The sequence below is a fragment of the Cladophialophora carrionii genome (assembly GCF_000365165.1).
Source record: "Cladophialophora carrionii CBS 160.54 unplaced genomic scaffold supercont1.4, whole genome shotgun sequence".
Lineage (NCBI taxonomy): Eukaryota > Fungi > Ascomycota > Eurotiomycetes > Chaetothyriales > Herpotrichiellaceae > Cladophialophora > Cladophialophora carrionii.
The window spans coordinates 3,077,197-3,095,767 of record NW_008481829.1 but is presented as its reverse complement, the minus strand read 5'-3'; the positions used below and the strand labels follow the sequence as shown (position 1 = coordinate 3,095,767).

At 55.1% G+C, this 18,571-nt stretch overlaps 8 protein-coding genes across 8 annotated transcripts; 3 read left to right on the top strand and 5 right to left on the bottom strand.

Annotated features, from left to right (window-relative positions):
- Positions 1-978: 978 nt before the first annotated feature.
- On the bottom strand, positions 979-1,815 carry G647_05780 (uncharacterized protein; the record flags this gene model as incomplete). Its single annotated transcript, XM_008730106.1, has 1 exon — positions 979-1,815. The coding sequence occupies one exon, from the start codon at positions 1,813-1,815 to the stop codon at positions 979-981; it is 837 nt and encodes a 278-aa protein (XP_008728328.1).
- Positions 1,816-4,320: 2,505 nt separating this feature from the next.
- On the bottom strand, positions 4,321-5,565 carry G647_05779 (uncharacterized protein; the record flags this gene model as incomplete). The annotated part of the gene is made up of 4 exons (XM_008730105.1): positions 4,321-4,799; positions 4,858-4,936; positions 4,984-5,357; positions 5,415-5,565. The coding sequence occupies 4 exons, from the start codon at positions 5,563-5,565 to the stop codon at positions 4,321-4,323; spliced, it is 1,083 nt and encodes a 360-aa protein (XP_008728327.1).
- Positions 5,566-7,019: 1,454 nt separating this feature from the next.
- G647_05778 (uncharacterized protein) lies at positions 7,020-8,051 on the top strand (the record flags this gene model as incomplete). Its single annotated transcript, XM_008730104.1, has 1 exon — positions 7,020-8,051. One exon carries the CDS (start codon positions 7,020-7,022, stop codon positions 8,049-8,051), a length of 1,032 nt encoding a protein of 343 aa, XP_008728326.1.
- Positions 8,052-8,942: 891 nt separating this feature from the next.
- Positions 8,943-9,803, bottom strand: G647_05777 (uncharacterized protein; the record flags this gene model as incomplete). The annotated part of the gene is made up of 3 exons (XM_008730103.1): positions 8,943-9,095; positions 9,194-9,532; positions 9,678-9,803. The coding sequence occupies 3 exons, from the start codon at positions 9,801-9,803 to the stop codon at positions 8,943-8,945; spliced, it is 618 nt and encodes a 205-aa protein (XP_008728325.1).
- A 452-nt stretch (positions 9,804-10,255) lies between these two features.
- G647_05776 (uncharacterized protein) lies at positions 10,256-11,612 on the top strand (the record flags this gene model as incomplete). The annotated part of the gene is made up of 3 exons (XM_008730102.1): positions 10,256-10,306; positions 10,364-10,947; positions 11,018-11,612. 3 exons carry the CDS (start codon positions 10,256-10,258, stop codon positions 11,610-11,612), a joined length of 1,230 nt encoding a protein of 409 aa, XP_008728324.1.
- A 583-nt stretch (positions 11,613-12,195) lies between these two features.
- Positions 12,196-14,226, top strand: G647_05775 (uncharacterized protein; the record flags this gene model as incomplete). The annotated part of the gene is made up of 1 exon (XM_008730101.1): positions 12,196-14,226. One exon carries the CDS (start codon positions 12,196-12,198, stop codon positions 14,224-14,226), a length of 2,031 nt encoding a protein of 676 aa, XP_008728323.1.
- A 538-nt stretch (positions 14,227-14,764) lies between these two features.
- Positions 14,765-16,001, bottom strand: G647_05774 (uncharacterized protein; the record flags this gene model as incomplete). The annotated part of the gene is made up of 2 exons (XM_008730100.1): positions 14,765-15,646; positions 15,807-16,001. 2 exons carry the CDS (start codon positions 15,999-16,001, stop codon positions 14,765-14,767), a joined length of 1,077 nt encoding a protein of 358 aa, XP_008728322.1.
- A 691-nt stretch (positions 16,002-16,692) lies between these two features.
- On the bottom strand, positions 16,693-18,437 carry G647_05773 (uncharacterized protein; the record flags this gene model as incomplete). Its single annotated transcript, XM_008730099.1, has 3 exons — positions 16,693-18,228; positions 18,282-18,376; positions 18,425-18,437. 3 exons carry the CDS (start codon positions 18,435-18,437, stop codon positions 16,693-16,695), a joined length of 1,644 nt encoding a protein of 547 aa, XP_008728321.1.
- Between the last annotated feature and the right edge of the window lie 134 nt (positions 18,438-18,571).

The following is an 18,571-nucleotide window of genomic DNA, read 5'->3' as shown; positions in this document are numbered from 1 at the left end:
TTGATTTGACGTCACATGAACTATTATGCTCAGGCATTTTCAGCGCACACTCTGCATTCCACTACTCTGGAGAAGCTCAAACTCATCTCGATTGTGCAGGTTTAGGTTGACTTGTTGGTGAAGACGCATGCATGCATGTTGAAGAAGAATCTAGAGGCTTAGACTACGCCGTACAGCACGCCGTGGCAGGGACGCGATTCCGGCAAGTGAAGCATGCGAGAGAACATTTAGACTTTGCACTCACTGTAGTTATGAGAAGTTCTCTTGACTTCATCTCGTTCTGACTGTCAACGGCATTGTGAGGACCGGACTCTCCAACCCACCACAACACGTGTCATATATCATTAGCTTGCTCTTCCCTGAAGATCACCTCACCCGTAATTCACCGCTATTTTAGGCGGGGGCCTCGCTGCAAGTACATAATGCTCCCTGCAGCCACAGACGCGACTCTTACGCGAGAATGAGACACTGATACTCCTCACGCCACACCTCACCGCACCACTTCAAATCCCGGGGTTTTGAGCTTTGAGCTCTTCATCTCATTTCTGTCTCTTGGTCGATTCAAGTCTTCGAAACCTTACATCTGCTCCCTGATTCGTTCTGCTATTCATTGAATCGCTATTTGCTATAATGCCACTGGAAGAGAGCCCCAAATCCTACTGAACCCGACGCAATGCTGAAAGAATGCAGACTTTTCCAGTCAAATGCTGCTCTTTTTTCCGTACTCATACACACCCACGAACAATCGTACCAGTTGCAATGGTATCTCGACTTGTCACAAACACGATAACCGACCCTTTTGGTACAGGCGAATGCAAAATATTTCCAATTACAGATGACAAAAAGATAAACCCGAAATGAGAGCGGCTCGCTCTACGGAACCGAGCGCGTTCCCGTCGATCGCTCCAGATGTACCAGCATAAGGGCGTGGCACATTTTGAGGTGACGCGGACCACCGAGACCTGAAGGCGTGGACCGCTATGAGGACATCGGATATCCGTCTTTATCGAGCTCACCAACCCAGTCCGGGTCATAGAACTCGCTGTTCTTGTCCAGGGTGGCAACATATCGATTGCCCCGAACACCGGGTCTTTTGGAGTGAGTGTTCCTCAGATGACTTTTAAGGTTGTCGGTCCTGCTGAATCCTCGCCCACAGTCAGGCACCCAGCATGTGTATGTGGTGTGCTGCGTTTTCTCATGTACAGTCTTCTCATGTCGCTTTTTGTGTTCTTGACGTTTGAATCTCTTCTGCTTGCCGGTGTGCTTGTCGATACAGCCAGGGTAGCTGCAGGCGAACTCGTTCTGCTCGATCACCAAGGCACACTCCATACCAGTCTGGGTCGGTGAGCTTTTGGGGTTTGAGGACGACCCGACAGGACGTTTTCGTTCGTAAGTCCGACGTTGCAAACGGTCGTTTCCGCCACGTTGTCGCTTCGTCCTGCTGAGAGCTTGCTGTAAGGAGGCATATGAATAGTCATCCACGTCGTGCTGGGATGGCACAATCCGTGGCGAGCTCACCGACAGGGGACTGCTGCTGAAAATGACCGAGGAAGGCATTTGTCCCTTCAAAGGTGTTGATGGCTCTACCTTGTAACAGGGTGAGCTCGGCAAAGTCCCCCGGAAAGCGACGCTGGGTTCGATTGTTTCTGCAGGAGGCTGGACACTTGCTGGGTACAAGCCAAGCATATCATCTGTCGCAATCAACGCACAAGCACCAGGCGTGGTAAATATTGACTTTGTCAAAGACGGGTTCCTGTTTCCGTGGTTTAAGCCGCGCCCGTCTAACTGATATAGTGGATGGGCGACCCCGGTCATGGTCAGGTCGTGATTGCTGCCCAGCAAGGGCAGGCTAGTGTCATCAGTGGCGTCCCACAAGACCGTGTGATGATCCCGCTCTTCATCCTGGAGATGGTGGAATATGGGATGATTATCTGAGAGGTAAGCCGCGCGTTTCACGTCCTGTCTGCAAGACAACTGTGTGCTTGGCTCGAAGGATATATGTGTCGTTGGGCTCATGGAGGTTGCCGACGGGGTCCAAAAAGCCTCCGGCGACGCCGAGTGGACGGACGACGCCAGCGAAGGCCTGCGGTGGCCATGGGAGTCTGTCGTTGATCCATCAGAAGAAAAGAATGTGGACGACAGCGAGGGACAATCCCCTGCATACTCCAACGAAGAGTCTCTGTCGAAGTCGGGGTCGATGTGCGGTAACAAACCAAAATGGCTCTCCTCGACCTTGGTATGTGGCCTATACACTGCAGCAACAATCAGCCCACTGTACGGACCAACCAAAGACCCGATCTGTTTCTTACTTGGTGAGTCTTCCGAGTGGCAATTGAACGACATGCTGAGCTATTGATTTGGCGGTGTTATCAGCATACAGTTCGGTCGAGATGGTGAGTGAAGTGCGATAGAAGAAGGGGAGCGTGTGAATAAGAGGGATATCGTGCCCCCATTGAAATCAGTTCACGGTGCGCGTGTGTCTCGAACAGAATGCAAGGCAAAAGTATGTTACTTCGTCCAGGACGGTTCCTGAGATGTGGCCACCGGCTCCACTTCCTGCGAATCGGGCAGCTCAGACCATTGAGGGATAGAAGTTTCAGTTACGCGAGGCCAGATTTGTCGCCTCCGAATACCTGAAGGAGGAAGACCCAGGCCCGGCAACCCAAATTGGACGGCCTCGACGGTTGTGGCTGCTGGAGTCCGGCACAGCGGCAAGGGATGGTTGCTTGACGGACTCCAGGAACCTGCCGCACGGATGAACAGGTCTTGACGGCGAACTATGATCGACAATGAAGCCCCCGATCCGTATTGCTAGATTTTTGTGCCTCAATAAGGCAGCTCACCTCTAACAAGCGGGGCCATATCGAAACGCGAGACGGAACGGCAGAGCGGGAAGGTTAGCAATGGAGGTCTCTCATAAGCGCAAGGGCGTTGATCAACCGGTTCCAGACCACTGATATCAACTGGTGGTGCGATTGATTCCTGAGAGCATTCCTAGTCGCCTGCTTCATTCCGTCGGCATCATGATCATGGTGGCTGGGTTCTCGCATCGGTCATGCAAACCAGACGCTCCCCAGGACAGCCGTGTGTACGCCCAGAGGAACAAACAAGCCTAGCTAGCGATAACGGAACGGCTCTGCTATCGATTGCACTATCAATTTAAGTGCTCGCATATCAGAGGACCATATTGGGGCACGTCAACTCAGTCAATGCAGGCTCTATGGAGCCATATTGAAGAGACGACATGCAGTCTACAGGTCAAATCCTTGCTCATGCATACCAGCCGAGGGGTTGACTCCGGAACCCGGGTTATCGAGAAGGCGAAGGTTGGAAGCAACATGATGGTAGCGAAGGCAGACTCCATCTCACTGACGCCAGAATAACCGCCACAACGGTTCAGTCGCGTTCAAGAATGCGGGCAAATCTGGTTCTGTGAGAGCGGAGATGTAGTCGGCCTCATGGACGAATGTATGCGAAAGTTTGGCAACGCCCAACCCCGGGATGGCCTAGGATGTACGGAGTACAGTACAGGGTTCAGCGCTCGCCAAAATTGCGCCATCCCCGAAAACGGCGTCCGTCATCACAGAAGGGTATGCGCCAGTCTCTTAAACTGGGGCGGCCCTGGTCGCTTAGTGCTGCATCTGGAAGGGAAAACGCCACAGTCGAAGCGCACTGACCACACCTCAGGTACGCAGCACTACCAAGCACAGCCGAAGACAGTCGCTCGACCCTCCAGATTGGTATGTTGCACGAACTCTTCTGCGGCCCTGCAACGCCCTCAGCGATTGGCTCGCGCACAATCAGACATCAACTCTCAAACCGAGTAATATCGGACATTGGACAGAACCAAGCGTAATGACATCAACATACACTAGGATACCCAGGAGAACCTCCAAATCCCATTCTTTCATATATCGATGGCTGGCGTGGTTGAGGGCACTTCTCATCGGAGACAACACCCTGGCGTGATGTGTGCACGGTGTGCCGCGCCGCGCCCATGACACTTTTGCGATGCGGGTGATGACACTCAACGGTCCTGTTCTGGGACTTCCCGACCGTTGGATTGCATTGCGTTGCCGTCTGGGGATAATCACGGGCGGAATTCTATCTGCGGACATGCCGGACGCTGCGCCACTGGCGACGGGGTATCAAACCAGCCAAGGAACGGCCGGATGTCAGGCCTGTACCCCACACAGCCTTAACACTGAGTCATGTCCGAAGAGAAGACGCCAAAGAGCTTGCAAAGCGGATCCAAGCTTCTAGGGTTCATTCGCTTGCTCTCTTGTACGCTCAGACGGTGTACTGTGTTTCGGTGCGCTTCTACAGCTCCAACACAATTCTGCCCGAAACGTCGCCCTTTTCCAGCAGCTGATACACTTCTGGCAGATCCCTGAAAGGTCGAACCTTAACGTGCGGCTTCACTTGGCCCTTTCGCACAAATTCGACCGCTTCCAGTGTCTCCTTCAATGACCCAACCAGATTTCCCTGGATCTTGAGTCCTTTGATCACGATACCGGCCACTGGCGCGTCCAGACGCACGTCCCCTGGTGGTATTCCCACCAGACAGATGCTTCCACCAATCCGGGCCATATCAGCCAAGCCTTTGAAAGCAAGAGGGTGACCGCTCGTGACCACAACAGCATGCGAACCGCCACCTGTGATGCTCCTGATCTCATCGGCCAGGTCCTTGCACTTCGAAAAGTCGACAAACCGGGCACCCAGGGACTCGACAAACTTCTGCTTTTCCGGACCGGCATCGACGCCAAGTACGTTGACGCCCAGGGCAAGGCCGTATTGCACTGTTCAACCGAGTCAGAGGAAAGCGACTACAGTCAATGCATGAAGATGAGGGCCCACCTGCGAAGTGGCCGAGGCCGCCTCCCGCACCAATTACCGTGAGATATTCGCCTTTCTTGAGATTCGCGTTTGTCACAGCCTTGCATGCTTAGCACATGTTGCTATTCCGGAGAAGGGCTTGAGTACCTTGTAAGCCGTGACGCCCGCGCAGAGAGCAGGACCCACGACCTTGGGATCAATATCCTGTGGCAGCTCCGTCAAGAACTTGGTGTCGAGCACGCAGTACTGTTGGAAACTGCCGTCTTCGTGGTGCAGATGATTTGTTGCATTGCCGCAGTGCTGATCCCGTCCAGAGGTGCAGTACTCGCATTCGTGGCAGACCCGCGAAAGAAAGCGGATCCCGACTAGAGTTCCTAACTTGAGTTTCTCCGTTGGTGACAGGTTGGGCCCGAGTTTGACGACGCGACCAACGCCTTCGTGACCACCAACATGCGGCAGCTTGATGTTCGTGATCGGTTTCCCATCTGCACCGGTTGCCGTCCCGGCTTTGGTGTGGAGGTCTGGCACAATATCTCAGTTCTAGCCTGCTACACGGGTGAAGAGTCTATGGTGCTGACCACTTTGACAGACCCCGGTGTACAGGACCTTGACCAGTATCTCTTCGTTGCCAGGGAGAGTGACAGGGTAATTGTCATCAAACTCTACCGGACCGCCTTGCTTCTGGACTATGGCAGCTGTCTGCGTTGTGGGAATATTTACTTCCGACATACTGCCTATCGATGGTCTAATCGCTGACAGTAAGTGACCGAGAAACGTATGAAACGATCAAAACGAGTATGATGGTTATCCTCTCCTGAACGAGGCTGATCCCGTTGTCGAGCGTAGTGGCTTTTAACAGTGATAATGTCGGCAGGGTTTGCAATGAGCGGCCTTTATAATCTCAACGACACACTATGAATATAACAAATCAGAGCCCGATTGACCGTTGGGCTGTGAAACAGGCCTTCTGACCAGCGAATCTTGCGGGACAGGATCCCAAGTAACGCCGGCATTGTGTGTTGTTCAGTCGGAGATGTTAGGACGGGCATGGCGTCACGAAGCGAATGCCCGTCCAACGAAGGGAATCACGAGTAGCCGTCCAACAGAAGGCCGACGAGGTGTGGACTTCGTACGATACTCTCTCACCCCTGCTCTGTCCTGCATGAACTGCCCGCACACCCCGCATCTGCACAACGTCGAGCAGGGGTCGATGGTGTCGACAAGCGTTTTATGATTCTGATGCAAGCACTTCGGCTGTTTGACGGGTGCCAACTGTCAAGTCCGTCCGCATCTGCATCTGACACAGGGGTAGCATTATAGTCCTGTGCTGAACCTTGACGCGTACGAGTCAGGGTTGGAGGGCAACCAGGCTGAGAAGGCTGTCACTGTCGCCGTCATTGACTTCCGTTTCCACTCACACGGTGGGGAAGGGAATATGAGCTGGATCATGGGTGATGAGACATTTGGAACTCGACGTTGCTAGATGCAACTCCTCTTTCCGTCTCAAAGGGCAAACCCTCTCCTCTTTCCTCCCCACAGGCCTCTCAGCTTCAGCGAGATGATGGGTCGGATTCAGCTTGAAACTTCCTCTGAACGAGTCATGCGATGGGTGACATGCACACCTTTAGGCTAATCTCCCGCCACGGGGTAGTCGATCAGCGTGGGGTTAGTCCATCTTACCCCGTGTGCCCCCAAATCATCATTACTACGATGGAATGAACAGCCGGAGGAACTTGCAGCTCTTCTGAGCGGAACACACTGCGAACCGGGGAACTCAAGTACGAGGTACGAGGCAGTGGCGCATAACAGTCGCGTCGGCTATTGAATGTGGCTTAGCGCCACCCGCCTCGAATCACGTGCATGGACAAAGTGCCTGATGACGTATATGCGTCTTCATGCGATTTCCCAAACTCCAGACTCTTCACATGCAACACCTCGTCGTCGGGTTTTGCAAGCAGTCATACTGCCCACGCGGCCAGGTCGGCGACGTTGAGCTTCCGCAGCGCCAGATCCATACCATCGGCCTAATGGCGTCCTCATACAATCCAGCATGCTACCTCCCTCAGTCATGGTCACCGTACCTCCCCACTGCCGTCTCCTGCCCACCACCTCCCTCTTATGCAGCCCAGCTGTATAACTACGCGACCGCACCAATTTCATCGACGTATACCGCATTGCGCACCATGACGGACGCCATAATAGGGCTTCCAATGCTCTCGTTCCTCCTCATCCCGACCATGTCCTCGTACTCAACCTCGCTCAACCTCCTCTTCTTCTACCTTACCTGGTCGACTCTCGTCTTGTCGCACCCTCCTCTGAAGGTAGAGATCATCGCCAGCCTCGCGGTCCGACTGTTGTTCTACGTCTTCCCGTCGCTATTCTTCCTTGCCTTCGACGCATTCGTCCCCTCGGCAGCCGAGAACTTCAAGGCCCTAGGCGACTCGGCGCTTCCGTTGAAGAACGCTTCGAGGAAACGGACAATCGCACTGCTTCGCATGGTGGGCTGGTCGATCTTCAATACGCTACTCGGCCTCACGATCCAAGCGGGCGTGGAACTCGTCTTCACGCGTGTCCTCCTCTGGCGCTCCGCCTTGCGCGTCACCACAACGCTTCCCCTTCCATGGGGTATCATCAAGGACCTTGCGAAGGGCTACCTCTTGCGCGAAATCATCGCGTATACCCTCCATCGCTATGTCCTACACGATTGGAACCACACAGTCTCCCTTTCGCGAAGTCACAGGGATTGGTATCACGCCATCGATGCGCCCTTCCCACTGAGCGCAACGTACGATCATCCGCTCGCTTACCTCGTCCGCTCCTTCTTGCCCATGTACCTCCCCGCCTTGATCCTCCGATTCCACCTACTCACGTACATCTTTTATTTGACGCTCACGTCGCTGGAAGAAACGTTCGCATACAGTGGGTATTCGACCATGCCGACGAATTTCATCCTGGGAGGCATGGCGCGCAGGACGGATAACCACGTCGTATGTGATGGGGAGGGCAATTTCGGACCGTGGGGACTGTGTGACTGGATTATGGGCACGAGCGTGGGAGCGGATTTGGTGGACGATGTCGTTGCCGAGGCGGATAAGCATGATGTGCAGGGAAAGGTGGAGAGGGCCAAAGGGCGGGTCAGGAGAGGAGTTTCGCAGGAAGCAAACGGGGCGAAGGAGGCTGTAAGGAGGAGAACGAGGAGAAGGGCGGATGACTGAATGTGAAGGGCAATCTAAGATACACAATCCTTCGTTGTGATGGGGCCCAGCCATATACTGTATGCTGTCCACGATGGGCTCTATGTTCTGCATGGTTCCTGTCCTTTTGCGTTACGTTTCGTGGAAGTCAAGCGATTGAGCAAGCGAGTTGGACAGCCAGGCTGATGATGTGGTGGTTTCTTTCTGTCGATGATACCCAGGGTAACATATATACCACGTACGCAGATGCAAGCACAGATACGAAGGTTGCGGTGGAACGCGAGCACGTGTAGCGATCGAAACGAGAGGAAAAGCAGTTGCCGTGCGGCAGTTCACGAACACAGCACTTTGTAAAATGGCTCTTGACGCAACGGAAAAAAGGGCATTCGAGTGTTCATTTCAGACCCGTGCTGGGAATGTGTGTGTCTGTGTTCATTGATCTTGATTTTTCTTTCCCTCGTCGGCCTCGACTAGACATTACCAGCCACAATCGCATGGGGGGACGACTGGGTCTCGACCTTCGTTCTGTGTTTCGGGGCCATGGTTGGCGATGACAGTACGTATGTATGCTGCGCGGCATCCGACGCCCCCCGACTGGCCTGTCACATCATTGCTTCCCCCGGGTTGAAGGATGATTGGATTGAATTGGGTGTTTTTGCTTGAAAGTCGCCTCTTGTGCAAGCGTACACGGTACATCAGCAGAAACGCCCGTTCCACGAATCTATCTCCACGCGCTCTCCCTCACAAGCGCTCATCACGGTCGTCCCACGCCGCACCCACTTCACATGACGGTCCTCCACTGGGGAAAGGAAGGCCCACGCGCGCGCCCGGCCTGGATTGACTTGGCTGGAAGACCCTACCAACCAACCAACCAACCAACCAACCAACCAGCGAGCCGGCGTGCCAGCCAATTTAGAAGGCCATCTCGTGGGGCTTCTGGCCGCTTCTCAGGCTGAAGCTGGACCTCAAGTAGCTGGCGAGGAACTCTTCGTTCTTGATCGCAGAAAGTAAAGGCTTGTCGATGCTCTTCTGGTCGGCTGCGCGTTCGGAGGCGGGGGCCTTCTTCTGTAGAAAGGGTGCGTCAGTCGCGAACAAGATAGATGACATGACATTCTAGGACAGGCGATTTCAAAGCAATGGGGTCGGATAGAAATCAGTCCTACCTCTGGCTTCTCTCCCTGCTTCATGAAAGCGTCCTCGCCCTTCTGCTTCCGGCTCTTCTTCTCCCGGGCAAAGTACTCCGGGCTGGCGACCTTGTCCACCGTCTTCTGGTCAAGACCGCCGATGTCGACTTTCGTGGACGTGGCAATCACGTATCTCGAGTTCACCCGTCGGAGGGGCACGCCGTTGATCTTGAACGGTCCGGTCACGAGCAGGGCGCCTTCCTTGAGGTGCTTGAGGAGGATGACTCGCTTGCCGCGGAATCGGCCGGCGAGGAGGATGAGGACGGCACCTGGTTGCAGAGCGGCTCGGGGTTTGGATGGGTGCAGAGTCTTGCGAGCCTGGGCGTCACCGTCGGGTTAGTTTGGCTCGTCATTGCACGTTAGGATTGAGGATCCCCAAGGGTGAGAGAGAATGTGCACCTCGCGAGAGTTCCCGTTGTTTCTCGCAAGGATGCTCTCACACTCAGTTGTCCTGCAAACTCACCTTCTTACGTTGTGGCTCATCGTAGGCGGGATACCACTTCGAGGCCTTCTGCGAGTGATGGGGCACCGTTCGCTCGCCCGAGCCGAACTTCTTGGTGACAGCGGGGTTGGCCTCCGTAGAGGACATCGTGCCTGCGATCTGGACCACGACTTGCTAAGGGAGGGAACTGGTAAATTGATGGTGGTGCGTCGCCGAGTGGTGGTGATAAGTTATCGACGATATCTGGCGCAATCGTGCTCGACTTGGCCGCACTGTGCGATTTCGTTCTCTTGGCAGGCCGGGGCGGAAAAACTAAAGAACGAACTAAGTGAGTGTGGCTTAGTCATTAATTCTGCCAAGCCACCACAGCTTGTCCCTTGGCTTCCTGAGTGAATCCACAAATGTTTGCCCTGTTTGTCTTCTCTAGGCTGGCCGTCGTCGTCGTCGTTCCTCAAAGCAGCGAGAGTCAGTGTGAGCCCGTCTCGACATTCGCCCGCATTTCAGATATCAGTTTGAAGCTCTTAGTCTACAACGCCTGTCTTTAGGAGACTGGTACCGCCTCTTCACTCCTCACTCATCCCTGCAACCAGCTGTCCAAGATGTCCATATCCCCGATTCTAACATTCAAGGCAGGGCTATGCGATTTCGATGTGAGTACTCCAGGGGCTATTCTTCCTCCGTTCAAGCTTGACGCTGATATTGTACAGACCAGCTCCTCGCCAGCTAAGGTCAAACCTCTCCCGACACCGGGCTACCTGTACCTCTATGCAGAAGATGAACTGTTGCACCTGTGTTGGCGCCCAAGAGACGCTCCGTCGGACGAACCACAGCTCGATTTGTTGATGCTTCCCACCGATGGCTCCTTCACGCCCTACCACCCGACGAGTGCCGCGAATCCGTCAAATACCAAGAAAGCCACCAATGGCAGGATATATGTCCTCAAGTTCACCTCGAGTTCTCAGAGATACCTCTTTTGGCTGCAATCCCGAAGCCAGCACCCTCAGGGCGACCCATCATGGTTCAGCGCCCGAGATTTGAAGCTCGGCCAGATCGTGAACAACCTGCTACAGGGTGAAGAGGTCGACGTGGAAGCACAGATGGCTAGCATTCCGAGGGACCAGAACAACCCCGACGATGACGATGAGCCCATGGAAGACGTGGAAGGCACAAATCACGACCGCAATCGTCGTCCGTCTCATGGCGGTGGCGGCGCTGGTCCCGATGCCACGGGCGGGGATATTCGTGAGGAAGGCGAACCTTCGAGAGAAGGTGGTGCCGATGGCGGAAGAGCGTAGGTAATGCACCCGCGCCGTGCGTTTCCAACGTCCACCACCAAGCCAAGTCGCTGACTTCTCGTGCAGGGCGGCAGCTAGTGGGGACGCAAGCTCTCTGGTCCAAAACTTCCTCCGAGCCATGCAAGAACGCAATCAGGGTGGCAGTGGCGGCGGCGGCGGCGGCCAGCCGCACGAGCAGCTATTCACCACTCTCGCGGACCTGCTTACACCGGCTTCAACGATACCTCTGCTGAACGCGGCCGATGACGGACTGATCGATCGGCTATGTGAATGTCTGCCACCGCAGCTGGTGGCCACGGCACAAAACTCGGTGGATGCATCAGCTTTGCAAAATCCCAATTCGAGCGCCGAGGAGAAACAGGCTGCGCAACGAGCCCTGACCGTGGCCCGAAAGGGCATGTTACGAAGAGTATTGCATTCGCCGCAGTTTTCACAAAGTTTGGCCAGTCTGACGGTTGCACTGCGAGAAGGTGGTCTTCCTATCATTGCCGAGACGATTAATATCCCGGTTCGAAACGGAGGATATCTCAGACATGGCGGTGTGCCAATGGGAGGCGGCGAAGCTGTTGAGGCTTTCATGGAAGGCGTCCGAAAGGATGTCGAGGACAATCTAGCGAAGGAAGAAGACGACGGCCGTGGTGATCGGATGGAGCACGACTAAAAGAGCCATGTACCTTTGAACACTGGGTAAGAATGCTGTACCTGGGCCGAAAAGTCGTCTCTTTCTCTCCTGATCTACCTACTCATATCCTGTAGAGACTATTGACCGTGCAGTTACCCCAGTATCTGGCGCACCAGCAAGCAGCCGGTGACTGCCTGACCCGACCACGACTTCTTGTCTCACAAGACTAGTACCCAGCCCACAGTACTGAGTACGTGCCTTGTACTACCTCAGGTTATTAGGACTAGTGCGTACTCGTACTCGTACTCGTACATCAGCTCCTGCGCCGAGCACATCCCGCAGGCTCCACATCATTCCCCCGCCCCGGCCCCTCACTTGGTGAACATGTTCATGATGCTATACACCATACACAGTACAAGTCCGGTCTTCCGTGGAGGAGGGATCGGGGTTATGTCGAGCTTCGTCACCCAAGGAGCTCCGCGAAGAGCAATTGATTCTGAGAGGTCGTCCACATCAGGCTGCAATCCCTATCTCTGAAGATCAAGTGTAACGACGTTGATACAATACTCTTCAGCTCCTCTCCCTAAGGAACCAGGTCTTCGATTGCAACATCCCTCGCAGAATGGACGGCGCGGGGCGTCACACCTTCGGCATCCCAGCATCATGTCCGTTTACCATCCAGGAGATCCGTCTCAATGGGATCACCAAGTCGTACACATATCTTATCCGCGAGCGTGACGAGTATGGAGAGTATCCCCATATTTACGCAAAGATATGCAGTGCACCTGGATCGTCTACCTCGCCGAACGAGTACGTCTATCGCCATTACAGCTACTCGCGCTACTTGAAGGGTGGGGATTTTGAGAATAAGCCCGAGACAAGCTCCAAGGTGATCGTCCTCAGCGACTCGGGATGCGGGAGTGAGGTTCCTAATGCTTCCTCTGCCACCTCGAGCCTCTCATATCCTGCCTACGATGGTGGTCAAGGGCCGTACACGAACCGCGCCCAACCTGAAGTGTGGAATATTCGGACTTTTCTCGAGTACACGATCAATCCGGGCGGACGGATACCCTACTTGGTCATGACGACGCATTGCCACTACGATCACATCATGGGAATCGGGAAATTACTATCTTCATCCACTTCTACTACGGTCTTGTCGTCTTCGCACGCTTATTCGTACGTCTCTCCGTACGCCCAACTACAGAATCACAGCCTCTGCAATACCCTCAACCTCAATGCCCCCAAGTACGATGTAGGGATCTGGGCCGACGACCTCTCTCGCGTAGCATACAGCCCCCGATTGGGTGCCTCTGCCCTCTCCGTGGGTAACAGGATCCCCACGCCTTTCACAATTTTGCATACTCCAGGCCATACCCCGGACTCTCTTTCCTGGTATGATAGTGAGCTCCGCCTGCTATGTGTCGGCGACAGTTTCTACGCCAAGGAGACGAGTTCCACGAGAGATGGGAAATGGGGGCGCGAACCAGCCATGCCAGTCATGTTCAATTTGGACAGCGATCTGACTGAGTGGTGGAGGAGTGTGGATAAAGTGCTTCAATTCGTGAGGGAGAGGAATAAGGAGGTTGGAGGCGCTGCCCAGGGCGAGTCCGAGGAAGCTATCGGAGAGCGATCAAGATCAGCGACGCATGGGCACAAAAGTGACCTCAAAAAGGACGACGGCGAAATCGAGGACGAGGGGTTCGTCCTCATCGACGTCGGCGATGCCACCGGAGAAACAGATGCCAATGACTCCCTGGCCACAAAGACTAAGCAGTTATCTCTGGCGTCCACTGCCACTGCCGCCGCCGTCGCCCCAACGAAACCAGCCACGGCGGTAAAGTCACAGAAACAAACCGGCTTCGACAGTCTTACTCGTGCGCAAAAGAGCCTCGCCGCCTGGCCCACCACATCCACAAATTCCCTGTTAACACCGACCATCGTGCCCACGGCAGCAGCTCCCAAAGGTGGCTGCGCGCCCGGCGCACCAGCCTTCGGCGTCAATAAACTGAACCCAGACCCATGGATGCTTGTCGTCAATCGCGACGAACCTTTCCCTCGGCCGAATTCTTCGGCTCGACCTCCGCCTCCGCAGAACCAGCTCGGAACCACGCCCAATTCTTCTTCTCATGTCCAGCGTCAGCATAGGTCTTCTCGCGCTTCCCTCGTCTCGAACAACGCCCCACTACCCAGAGTCAAGCTCTGTGCCGCCCACACGACTCTCTCCCTAGACGCCGAGCACGCGCTCGTGTCGATGCGAGGATTCCTCCTCCGCGTCTTGAAGGACGAAGTCCCCTGCCAGCGCGTCGAGGACGGCCCCCACGGCGAGGAGCGGTGGCTGTGGGACTTTGCCATTTCTTCTTCCGAGGCGGCGGACATGAGGATAAGACGGCTGCCTCCGACCGCCCGGACGTGGGGATACTGGGTTGCGGAATCCCCGGCGGAACAGGCGCGGAGAGAAGGCCAGATCACCAGCGATCGGGATGTGGAGAGGGGAGGACGAGGACGAGGCCAAGGGCAAGGGCGAAGGCACCAAGACCACGCAAAGCACGCGTTTAGTGTGCTTGCGCCTCTGAGGGTGATTGAGGCCGGGAGGAAACAGATTCTGCATTTGAAACATGCGGGCACGACGGGGCCCGCTGGGGTGGTGTAGCCCGGCCGTAGTGTAGGTGTATTTTCCACCATGTACCGAATTGCACGTTACTGTTACTGTTACTGTTACTGTTACTGGAACCCACGGCTTCGCTGTGGACATATGTCTACCTGGATTCCCCGACTGTTCGATCGACGAGGCTTTGGTCAATCAGTGGCGGGTCAGACAGACAGTCAGACAGGCGGGCCACCAGGTAAACAGGCCCTTCATGATATCACGGCCGAATCCTGATCAGCCAGCGCGTGGTGTGTGTATATATACAGAGCGTATACTCCGTACGGACTGCATGCGTGGATCCAGCCACGCAAGCCGGGAGGTCATATTTCCTCTGGGGGATTCGCACGTTGAAAGGCCAGGCTGGAAGGATGTCTTTTGGGCATATTCCATATCTACAGGATTCTTTCGAGAACAGGAAGTGAGCCGCTTTTCTGATCCAAAGCGTGAACCCGTCCCGGAAGTCCGCCGTGTAGGCAGCAGGCTATAGCGCTACTGTATGCAATTTCATGCCAGCGGCTCAATGCCCTGGGATGGTGCACCATCAATCGCTCTCCTCATCAGTCTCGATCTCGACCTCGCCGTTTGGCAGGAGGCCTCTCCTTCCACCGTTCGTAAGCCGGGCGTCATCAAGATCTTCGTTCTCAGCTTCGTGGTTGTCGTCTTCTGCGTCTTCGTTCTCGTGCTCGTTCTCGTCCTCGTCATCTTCCGTTTCGTCATCCCGGTCATCTTCTTCTTCTTCGTCGTCGTCGTCGTCGTCAGCGCCATCGGCACCATCGTCTTCGGCATCATCTGCATCGCCGACGTCTCCATCTTCGTCCTGTCCATGCGATAGGGGGATGGCCTTCTCCTTTCCGTTACCAAGCCCATTCTCCACAGCCACAGAGGTCGCGTCGTCTCCAGAGCTCTTCGTGTTTCCGTTCACGTCCCGACTGTCGACCTCGGCCTCGGCGGCCGCCGTCCCATTCAACTGCTGCTCCAGCATCCTCTCGTCCTCGTCCTCTTCTTCCTCTTCACTGGTGCGTCTGATTTTCTTACTGTCGGGCTCGCCCCGATCCTCTTCTCCCCCAGCCGACTCCCGCGCCTTGACCTTCTCTCTATACCCTTTCCTCTTCTTCATCACGCTCTCCTCATACAGCGCGACTTCCCGCTCTAACCGGCCGCCCTGTCGGCCGTCCTTTCCGACGGCGCCCAGATCCATGACCCCGGCCATTTCCATCTCCTGCAGAGCGACGTACACATCTTGTACGCCCAAGGTCTTCCGATGGCGTAACTGGGACTGCTCGTTGGCGTGGTGCGCGAGGTACGAGACGAAGACGGTGGCCGAGCGTGTCAGCGCCAGGAGCGCGTCTTTCTGGAGCGACGTGTTGGGAGGCAACGATCCACGCGCGAGCCGGGATATCAGCGACCGCGGGAGGAGGAGGTCCTGTAAGAAAAAAAAACACGAGAAAGTCAGAGTTAGGTTCAATGCGTTTCGTTCGTCCGTCCGATACAGTTCACAGGATTGTGCACTGCGCACAGCGCGGACGTCGAATCACATCACATCACAGGGCAGACGGGTCGTCCAGCCCATGGCCATCACGTACATCAATGCCAATACCGTCGTCTTGCTTTCCTGACCCTCCGCCTGATTGCCGCGACTGTTTGGGATGCGCGTGCGTGTGCGTGTGCTGAGTAGGTGAGGTCGTGGCGTTGTTGGTGGTGGCATTCGAGACCACGGATACATCGCCATTGGCGTCGGGTGCGCTGGCTGTCGAGGCACCGCTCTTTCGGGGCGGCATGGCGGGGGCCCGTGGTGGACGGTGAGGACGAAGGGAAAGGCAAAGTGCTGTCTCGTGCTTGGTGCACCGACTAATCGACCGTTGTGCTGGCTTGTTTCCTCAAGCGGTTATTATCGCCTCTCTGTAGCTAGCACTTTCGATGTAGAAGACGAGGGCTCGTATTGAGCAGACAGCGTGCTCAAGTCGGGTTGGCACTAGACAGTGGTCATACAAGGATCGCGGTGTCGTCGGTTGAATGCTCGTAGTCCCGAGCCAAAATCAGAGGGCTCCAATGCGGGACAGGTATAATTAGACGGGGCCTTCAAAGGTGCGTGCGATGCTAGATATCCAACAGGACACGTCTTGAAAGGGTCTTTGAGGACGTCGATGTTCCGCGAGTCAAAAGTTGAGTGACCTGTGCATTTAGTCGGAATCGAGACGCGGTTGACCTCAAAGTCGCGAACGCGAGCGCGACGATGGGTAAGAATTTCAATTCTCCAACCCGGATCTATCAACGCCAAGGACTACATACGGTGTACGAGGTACTGTTGTAGGCGGATGGTACTCGTAGCAGTGAAGATGGAAGCAATAGGTTGTGTGACCGCTTGAGATCGTATTCTCCATGAAACACCTGGGATTGCACAAATTCCTATCCTCGACGCCTGAAGCCCGACGCCCGACGCCCGACGCCGTTTCATGGGTTCGTCAGCATTCATGACTCGATCTGCATGGCATCGTCTTTGGCAGCGGCGGGCTCGTCATCGCCGCCAAAGTCTACCAACTTGAACTCTGCCGCCCACTCCTTGACAATCTGCTTCCGGTCAGCCCCAGTAGGCATAGCTGTGTCGGCACCTTCTCCTTCTACCATTTCCGCATCATCCGCTACTTTCAGCGTAGGCGGCTCAAGCCATCCTTGTATCCTGCCATCTCTCCAATCCGTGATCACCGTCATGGCCGCAGAGTGAAAGTTGGGAACGCCGCCTTTCCCTAGCCGGCCTCTTTTCCGTGCCACCTGAACCAAGAAGTCTGTGGTGTTATCGCCTTGTCCGAAGGGCCCAAGTGCCACAATGCCGTAGTAATTCAGTAACTTGTTGTACAACGCGTCTGAAGTGGACAGTCTCTCCAGCAAGAGGTTGATAGCTGGGATAGGATCCGTGATCTGGCTTGGCGGTAGCGCGTTGAGGAGGATTAATCGTGCTTCATGTTCTGCCCTCCTCCGCAGTTTGTCTTCCTTTGCTTCTCCATCCACTGTTGAGGGAAACACGATGCCAGGCGAGTCCAGGATTTTGAGCTTGCTGTCAATCTTCACTTCTCTGAGACTTGTAGTTACTCCCGCCTCCGAGCCGACGGGGCAGGCGAAGCTCTGCGTACCCTTGTTCAACCGCGAGGTGAGAGCGTTGATGACAGAGGATTTGCCGACGTTGGGATACCCTATCACGCCCACGGATATAGATCGTTTGAGTTGCTTTGAGGCGGCATAGGACTTCAATGAGCGGAGAAGTGCTTCGGATGTGGCTTTGAGGGTGAGTTGTTTGTGGTCAAAGGTTTGAGCGTTGGAGGCAGGAGTTGAGGCGCGGAGAGGTATTGTAGGAAAATATCGCCGCAGATGGGTTAGCCAGCCCTTCAAGATCGACGGAGGAACAAGGTCGATCTTGTTGAGTACTAGTACAAGTCGTTTCGAGCCGCCTTCAGCGGCCAGGATCTGGCGTTCCACTTCTCTTGATCTTGTGCCTTCGGGGTCTCGTGCGTCAAGTACGTATAAAACCACATCTGCTGCGTCCAGGACATGCTTGAAGATCTTGTCGAAGGCTTTTCGTGACGAGTCCGGGCTTCGGTGGTCTGCGGCGAAGGTCTCTGAAACTTGGACGCCCTTACTGTCATACTCGTCTTCCTCGCCAGGCCCGACGTCGCCCACAGGGGCGCCGCCGTCAAATTCCGCAGCCCTTGCTTGTGCAGATGCCACCAGAGCAGCCAGAGGATTTGAGTTATCAGTTTGCTCATCGTCTTCGTCCATTTCGTCGTCGATTAGATCGTCGTCGCCTTCCATGATATCGTCCTCGCTTTCGTCCCCTGCAATGCCTGCTTCATCCCCGCCCTTTTTCTTGCCCTTCGCAGCATCTCTCAACCTCTGGGCTTGTTCTGCCTTCTGTCGTTTCTTCTCCTCGATTTCTTCAAGAATCTTCTCTTTGAAGGGGAAGAGGTTGGGGATTCCAGGATCTTTCTTTAGCCGGGACTTCCACTGCGGATTCTGTTCATCCAGAGTTAGAGAAGGAGGGCCTCATAGGGACAAGGTGGGCGGACCTTTTTGGCCTCTTTCCTCAATTTCCTCTGCTTCGCCGCACTGGCCTTTTCGATTTTGTGCCGTAGCCGCACAGGTGTGCGCTTTGATCTGGAGACTGAAGAATGTCAGACGAGGTCAGAAGAATAGTAATCATACCACTTACATGGCTTGACCATCCTTGCGGTCGAGGGCCGTTTTCAACGAGATCAATGATAGTTGCTAGACTTCCGATCAAAAAAAAAGTCGCAGCCCGCAATCGCAAATGTGGCGCGTCGTGGCGTCGGCAGATCGTCGGCACAAAGCCGATTCG